We start from the raw sequence: 8,865 nt of genomic DNA on the forward strand, positions 1-8,865 counted from the left end.
TGTTAAGTGCTACACTAAGGAGAAATCCGTAGCTCTTTTATGAGTGATGCATGTAGATGTGACTTGCTCGCATGTATTAGATCATGATTGGATTAGAAGGGGATACTTGTATCATCACGCTGAGAAATCGGGTGTTTGGTAGCCCTCCATGTAGGTGTAAGCTGAAGAAGAGTAAGCTTACTCCTAAGTGAGATTTCCTCGTACTTAATGTAATCATAGGATTGTGGATTTGGAAGAAATTCCTATCTATGTTTGTATGGGATTAGGGTTCAATCGGCGAGAAATTTGGGTTGTTCTAATCTTGGAAACTCATGGTCAATTTTACCCTTGCATCTTTTATTCATCATCCATGTTTCATGATAACCCCTCAAGGGGATCCGCATCCATAGGCCTTCGCATTACATTGAGTTTCTTGCTTGCTTATTGCTTGTTATCTCTAATTTGTTGATAATCTTGTTTTAATTTTAATTGCACCTAGTAGACTAAGTTCTCTCACTTGAGATCTTAGGCTAGATAATAGCTCGAGAAGGAGTAATAGGAGATCCATAGCCCCGTGGAACATGATCCTCGTGGCTTCGCACGAGGTATTACTTGGCGATCTCGTTCACTTGCGGGGAAGCAATCAAATGTTTACCACAAACTAGCAATGCCATATCATCCACAAACTAGCGGGCAAGTGGAAGTTTTAAACAGTGATTTAAAAAGAATCTTGGAGAAAAACATTCAGAATAGAAGAGACTGGGCAGAACACTTGGATGATGCTCTCTACGCATATAGAACTGCATATAAGACTCCTATTGGGACCACTCCATACATATTAGTCTATGGAAAAGCCTGCCACTTACCTGTTGAACTTGAACACAAAGCTTATTGGGCTGTTAAATTTCTAAATCTTGATTCCACTCCTGTAAGTGAGAAGAGGAAGCTTCAACTGAACGAATTAGATGAATGCCGTGCCATGGCATACGAAAATTCCAAACTCTACAAAGAAAGGGTGAAGGAGTACCATGGTAAGCATATCAATCACCCTAAACAATTTTAAGTGGGAGACCAAGTTTTACTATTTAATTCCAGGATGAAACTATTCCCAATAAAACTTAAGTCACGTTGGTCGGGTCCGTAAATGGTCACTCAAGTTTCCCAGCACGGAACAGTTGAAGTAACACACCCCCGAAAATGGCACTTTTAAGGTGAATGTATAGAGGTTTGATAAGTGCTTGTGCGATATGAATGCGAAGCGTTCATTCCTTATGTTGAGCAATACTTTTCTTGGGTTTATACACTAATATGTGTTTTTATGTTACTTTTATGCAGGAAGGGTTGTGAGGCCGAGTATGAAGGAAATAGGCCAATGTGGATCATAACGCACTTATTTTGGAGGAGATCTTGCTAAGGTTCAAACGCGAAGACATAGGACTGGTGTAAGATGCTAGAGTGTGTGCCAACCTCGTCGCATTAGAGTGAGCACATCCATTTGGAGGGGCACAAAAGCAGTCACACTCGAGCATTCTGACTTATGCATATAAGAACAAGAGCTCCACCAACATGTATATCATTGAAGAAGCAAGTGATTCATGACGTGAACGTGTGCCCGTTTGCGTTACGCCGATGAAAGTATGGAATTGGGGAGTTATTCAGGTCAAAGACTGTAGCAGAGCACTATAGCCCGTGGAGTTGCCCGATTCAAGCCCTATTTAAAGCCGGTTCAGCCCCGATTTTGGTATTCTTTTCTCCATCTTTTCCCCAACTTGCGAGAGGGCTTCGGCTAGGGTTTTGAGGGGTATTGGCCAAGGTTTTGGAGAGGTTCTACGGCTCCGACATCGTGATTCCATTAGGAAGAAGGTTGGTAGGGGAGCTTCGATCGAGGCGTTTCCTATACCGGACGAAAGAATCCTTGGACGACGAGTAGAGGACTTTCCACAAGACCATCGACACGACCATCGAGGTGTTTTCTTTATGGATTTATTGCTTTTACATTCTATTTCTTTGATTGTACTTAGCTCCATGGAGAGCTAAACCCCTAGTGGTAACTTTGGTATTTGTGAACCCTAGGATGTATTCATTTCATTGAATCTCTTTATTATGCTTTCAATTAATTGATGTTTATTGTGGGTTCCAACCTTGAATGCTTGATTGTATGAACATTTCCCCTAGAGTGACACTAGGGTTGAGAGTTCTTGTTGGTAACCTTGTGAGTGAGTGACACACCACGAGCGTTAGACAAAAGCTAGGTTGGAGAAGGGCTGAGAGGGTGAGTCGAGGAGTGCAGGGAGCATCCCTTTCCCCTCGACATGATAGATTCTACATCCGTTCCTCGATTTCTTTGCGACCATAATAGAGTGAATGTCTAAGGGATGAACCTCCAGCGGGGAGCCTAGTTGCGCGTGTAATGGAGTGAAGCGTTGAGGGTGATCTTAGTATCTAGGGCTTAATTGTGGCTAGGGACCTTCCGCTCTGGACCAAAGGGTTAGGGTCTAAATCTAGGAAAAAGATTTATCACTTGGAATCCCTAGAGCTCATTGCAACTCTATCGCGAGTGCGAGGTATTGAGATTGTTCGATTTCTCCTCCGGGACATGCATAGAGTTAGGCATAGTTGACCTTAGATTTGGGACTATGTATGTAAGGATTTCCACGACTCACCATTGCATTGATTAGAAAGCATAATAGAGAGTTCTTGCACTTGAAGCGATTATCCTAGGTGAAGCATCATCCGAGTACCCCATCTCTATCGATTGCCTTGCCTCCTCCTTACTTTTGCTCTCTTACTTGTTGCTTTAAATTTCTGAGAATTGAATCATTACCATACTTATCATTGTTGATACTCTATATAGCTAAGAATCGAATTAAGTGTCTTTACTTCCTACTCCATGTGGATTCGACCCCGCTCACCCAGGATTATTACTTCGACAAACCCGTGCACTTGCGGGATATAAGCAAGGGGACCTTGTCAAGGTTGAAGCTATATTTTAACAACAATAATTCGAAGATGACCGGGGGTAATTTCAAACTATTCGAACCCCTGTGAGGTAAGTAACAAGGTACGTCAGGCTTGTGACATTAAACAACCGCTTCTTGGGATGCAACCCAACCATTCGGGGATTTAGTTTCATGTTTTTATGTTCTTTGTGTTCATTTTTGCATGTTAGTGTTCTTTTCATATTTTCTTTAAAGTTCCGAATGTGAATAAGTCCATGCTCTAATAGTCTTTTATATTATTATCATTGTCCATGTGGTTTTTTAATTGTGTACATCGATGAGAAACACTTGTTTTGGCTATCATTTCATGCATTATATCAAAATTTTGAACCATTATTTCATGTTGGAGGTGTTTTTGGAACACTTTGTAGCTATGCCCATTTGTTTGGAGAAGTGATTGAAGCTTTAAAACATGATTTCAAGGGTATACGGCCTCAATGAAGAGCTCACAGAGGCTGTTTGCCCCAACTAGGGAAGAAAGCTTAGGGCATACGGCCTCAATGAGCTCCTCATTGAGGCCGTATAGCAATGAGCTCCTCATTGTGGCCTTCTACCCCATCCAGTGAGAATGCACTAGGCTATATGGCCTCAATGAGGAGCTCATTGAGGTCGTATACCCTAAACTGAGAGATTACACTAGGGCATACGGCCTCAATGAGCTCCTCATTGAGGCCTTATGGAGTCTAAATTATCATGCTAAACTTGCTATCTTGTTTCTCTCTTCACTATTCTTCTTCTTCAACCGAACTATAATCTTCATTATCCATCAAACCATGGTCAGATCTCATCATCTCTTGCTCTAATTTATCTCCTGACCACTTTAAGAAGTCGATCTAGTGGTTTTATCCAAGCTCCACTCAAGTTTTATCAAGCTTTTGTTGGTAAGAATCTTGATGACTTAATTTTATTTTCTTCTTTTCTTCTTTCTTTATTGAGCTTGTGTGTTGATTGTTTCAAGCATTTAGTTTGTCTTGTGTGGTATAAGCATCATGGTTGTGAATTTTCTTGAATTTATATACAATTTTTTTGAATTTCATAATGATGAGAACCTCTTGCAATTTGAATATTGTCCATACGGGCCCCCCATATGGCGATATGGATCCTATTCTATTCTGTTTCTCCACATTTTTACCCATTTTCTTTCCACATTTTACACTCTCTTAGATTTTTTGAAGTCTTATATGGTTTATTCTTGATGTAGGAATGCCGAACATTAAGAAATTTGCCTCCAAACTTCCAAGAAGCATCATGCCAACTCCGAAGAACCCCACATTAAGCTTGCTCGTCATAAAGCACAGTATGAAGTTTTGAAGACCAAAACTTTTGAGCACATTTCACCAAATAGAATGGGGTATTTTGGAATACTTGGGACGGATGAACAAGTTAAAACTTACTTTTACATGGTTGTTGGCGAATTTGTTTGAAATCAAAGCTCCTACCTATCGCCAACTAACCATGGAGGTTTTGAGCACTTTTGAAGCACACCAAGACCACCACATCAACAATGTCTAGCGATGACTAGTTTGACATTTGAGCATGGACGCTTGCTTTATTTTTGTAGTTTGTTATTTTGCTTTACTTTCTACATGTGTGTCTGTTTGATTCTAATAAGTTGGGAAGGGTTATGCCCTCCAACCTTGTATAGAACCTTCTTTACTTTATCTAGTTTGTGTGTTTGACTACTCCCTAGCTTTTAGTTCGCTTGCATTTAAATTTTTGTTTTGAATGATGATGTCCCATTATGTCTTGCAGGGCATTAAGGGAGCTTGGTGAACTTCCCCACATTCTATGGAAGCTGGACCCGACATGTATCGCTTGCCATACCTTATAATCCGGTCGGATATCGCCATTTACACAAGATGAACAAGGGAAGTTTATTTTTACCCTCCACTTTTGTTTTGATTACTTATTCTACCATGCTTTTCGTGATTATGTACATTGGGGACAATGTATAACAATAGGTGTGGGGATGGGTGTATTTCATGTATTAGTGTCATTATTTGCATGCTAGTGTTACCCATGATGGCTTGTTCATGATTGTAAGACTCTTCTAGCATTGATTAATGATTGATGTGAGTTACATATTTGTTATTTGATAAGTGCTTGTGCGATATGAATGCGAAGCATTCATTCCTTATGTTGAGCATTACTTTTCTCAGGTTTTTACATTAATATGTGTGTTTTTATGTTACTTTTACGCAGGTAGGACTGTGAGGCTAAGTATGAAGGAAATAGGCCAATGTGGATCATAATGCACTTATTTTAGAGGAGATCTTGCTAAGGTTCAAACCCGAAGACATAGGACAGGTGTGAGATGCTAGAGTGTGTGCCAACCTCCTCGCATTCGAGTGAGCACATCCATTTGGAGGGGCACAAAGGCAGTCACACTCGAGCATTCTGTCTTATGCATATAAGAACAAGAGCTCCACCAACATGTATATCATTGAAGAAGCAAGTGATTCACGACGTGAACGTGTGCCCATTTGCGTTACCCGGGTGAAAGTATGGAATTGGGAAGTTATTCGGGTCGAAGACTGTAGCAGAGAAATGCAGTAATCACTGTAGTAGCATTGTTCACAGCCGGCCGAGAAATCAGAGAAACAGAGAATCCACACGGGCATGTGGAAATTATCCACGCCCATGTTGAAATTCCGCACGGGCGCGTGTATCATCCATGCCCGTGGAGTTGCCCGATTCCAGCCCTATTTAAAGCCGATTCAGCCCCGATTTTGGTATTCTTTGCGCCATCTTTTCCCTAACTTGCGAGAGGGCTTCGACTAAGGTTTCGAGGGGTATTGGCCAAAGTTTTGGAGAGGTCCTACGTCTCCGACATCATGATTCCATTAGGAATAAGGTTGGTAGCGGAGCTTCGATCGAGGCGTATCCTATGCCGGACGAAGGAATCCTTGGACGACGAGTAGAGGACTTTCCACAAGACCATCGACATGACCATCAAGGGGGTTTCTTTATGTATTCATTGCTTTCACATTCTATTTCTTTGATTGTACTTAGCTCCATGGAGAGCTAAACCCCTAGTGGGTACTTGGGTGATTGTGAACCCTAGGATGTATTCGTTTCTTTGAACTTCATTATTATGCTTTCAATAAATTGATGTTTATTGTGAGTTGCAACCTTGAATGCTTGATTGTATGAACATTTCCCCTAGAGTGACACTAGGATTGAGAGTTCTTGTTGGTAACCTTGTGAGTGAGTGACACACCACGAGCATTAGACAAAGCTAGGTTAGAGAGGGTTGATAGGGTGAGTCGAGAGGTACTGGAGCATCCCCTTTCCCCTCCAACGTGAAAGATTCTACCTCCGTTCCTCGAGTTCTTTGTGGCCATAATAGAGTGAATGGTCTAAGGGATGAACCTCCATTGGGGCCTAGTTGCGCGTGCAATGGAGTGAAGCGATAAGGTGATCTTAGTATCTAGGGCTTAATTTCGCCTGGACCAAAGGGTTAGGTCTAATTCTATGAAGAGATTTATCACTTGGAATCCCTAGAGCTCATTGCAACTCTATGCGAGTGCGAAGTGTTGAGATTGTTCGATTTCTCCTCCGGGACATGCATAGAGTTAGGCATAGTTGACCTTAGATTTGGGACTATGTATGTAAGGATTTCCACGACTCACCATTGCATTGATTAGGAAGCATAATAGAGAGTTCTTGCACTTGAAGCGATTATCCTAGGTGAAGCATCATCCGAGTACCCCATCTTTATTGATTGCCTTGCCTCCTCCTTACTTTTGCTCTCTTACTTGTTGCTTTTAATTTATGAGAATTGAATCATTACCACACTTATCATTGTTAATACTCCACATAGCTAAGAATCGAATTAAGTGTCTTTACTCCCTACTACCTGTGGATTCGACCCCGCTTATCCGGGATTATTACTTCGACAAACCCGTGCACTTGCGGGATATAAGCAAGGGGACCTTGTCAAGTTTTTGGCGCCGTTGCCAGGGAGCTAGGCGTTTAGAGATACTTTGCACTTTGTTTTCTTAGCTATTTCACTACACATTCTATTTCATATCTTCTTATTCTATCATCGTTCTAATTTTCTTTTTCCTTACTTTTGGTGCAACACTAGGTTATGACCGGAATCCATCAATATTGATTGAAGGAGACCCTGAGCTTGAACGTACACTTAGAAGTAAATGGAAAGAACCTGTACAAGAACTGCCTAATCCAGCTGATTTGGAAGTAGAAGGATTTGACAACATGGCAGAACAAAATGAGCAACAACAAACACTATCCGATTATGCCATACCTTCAGTGTTCGGGACACAATCGAGTATTGTGTGTCCCCCAATTACAGCTCAGAACTTTGAGCTAAAGCCGGCATTCATCCATATGCTACAGCAGTCCGCACAATTTAACGGTTTGGCCGATGAGGATCCAAACAGTCACATAGAGAGCTTCCTCGAGGTGTGTGACATGCTGAAGATAAATGGTGTGACGGATGATGACATCAAGTTGAGAGCCTTCCCATTTTCCTTAAAGGGGAAAGCGAAGCAGTGGCTACACTCATTACCTAGAGCATCAATCACTACATGGGAGGAGATGGTAGAAGCTTTTCTAGCCCGTTATTTCCCTCCCGGAAAATCAACAAAGCTTAGGAATGAGATCTCATCCTTTATGCAGTTGGAATTGGAGTCTCTATTTGAGATATGGGAAAGGTTCAAGGAACTCCTGCGAAAGTGTCCGCAACACAGATTCCCGGAGTGGATGATTGTTCAAACCTTCTACAATGGTTTGAACCCGAGTACAAGGCAACTCTTGGATGTGGCGGCAGGAGGTACCTTAGGTAGCAAAACCCCCGACAAGGCTCGTCAATTGATTGAGAAAATGGGGTTAAATAGCTACCAGTGGAACGCTAGGGAGAAGAAAAAGGTGGCCGGTCTCCATGAAATTGATGCGGGAACTTCATTGGCGGCCCAAGTGGAGAGTTTGAGTAAGAAGCTAGATCTTATAGCTTCGAATAGAGTTGCGGCTGTGACCAATTAGACCGGTTGTAGTGGAGGACATGCTTCCTCCGATTACCCAATCGTCAATGGTGATGTTTCTTCAGTTGAGAATGTTGACTTTGTAGGTAATGGTATGAGACCTCAAGGGAATCCATACAGCAACACCTACAATTCAGGTTGGAAGAATCATCCCAACTTTTCATGGAGTAATCAAGGACCACAGAAGACCATGGGGCCATCGGGGTTCCAACAACAACAACAACAAGCCCTCAAGTGGAAAACAGAATTTCAGGCTTGGAAACCCGAATGACGGATTTGGAGAAGCACTTGGCTAGATTTGTTCAATCAGTAAACACAAGGTTTGAATCAGTCGAGGCTACACTTCGCAATCACACCGCCTCCTTGCACAATCTTGAAAATCAAGTGGGGCAAATTGCGAAGTCTCTCTCCGAAAGGCCACGTTGGACTTTACCAAGCAACACGGAAACCAACACTAGAGAACATGTGAAGGCGATCACTTTGAGAAGTGGTCGTGAGGTTGAAGGGAGGCTTCTGAGTGAGATGCCGAAAGAACACTCACCCGTGGTTATAGAGATTGAGGAGGGAGCAAACAAAGAGAAAGAGGTGGCACCCCCACCTTTCAAGCAAGAATCCCTTATCCCTCTAGATTGAAAAATGACCAAGGGGATGAACAGTATAAGAAGTTCCTGAGTTTGTTCAAGCAACTCCACATCAACATTCCTTTTGTTGAGGCTTTGGCTCAAATGCCTAAGTATGCGAAGTTCCTGAAAGACCTATTGACCAACAAGAGGAAATTGGAGGAGAGTGCTTCAGTGGTGCTTGATGCTTCATGCTAGGCAGTGTTGCAAAAGAACATGCCGAACAAGAAGAAAGACACGGGAAGCTTCATTATTCCGTGT

At 42.2% G+C, this 8,865-nt stretch overlaps 1 protein-coding gene and 1 non-coding gene across 2 annotated transcripts; one reads left to right on the top strand and one right to left on the bottom strand.

Moving 5' to 3' along the window:
* Window positions 1-646: 646 nt before the first annotated feature.
* On the top strand, window positions 647-4,289 carry LOC120273133. The gene is made up of 2 exons (XM_039279779.1): window positions 647-1,010; window positions 4,180-4,289. Exons 1-2 carry the CDS (start codon window positions 647-649, stop codon window positions 4,287-4,289), a joined length of 474 nt encoding a protein of 157 aa, XP_039135713.1.
* Window positions 4,290-7,589: 3,300 nt separating this feature from the next.
* LOC120274200 lies at window positions 7,590-7,696 on the bottom strand. The gene has a single exon (XR_005540735.1). It is a non-coding gene; the product is annotated as a small nucleolar RNA R71 (small nucleolar RNA).
* Between the last annotated feature and the right edge of the window lie 1,169 nt (window positions 7,697-8,865).

This window comes from Dioscorea cayenensis, chromosome 12 (assembly GCF_009730915.1).
Source record: "Dioscorea cayenensis subsp. rotundata cultivar TDr96_F1 chromosome 12, TDr96_F1_v2_PseudoChromosome.rev07_lg8_w22 25.fasta, whole genome shotgun sequence".
NCBI classification, from domain to species: domain Eukaryota; kingdom Viridiplantae; phylum Streptophyta; class Magnoliopsida; order Dioscoreales; family Dioscoreaceae; genus Dioscorea; species Dioscorea cayenensis.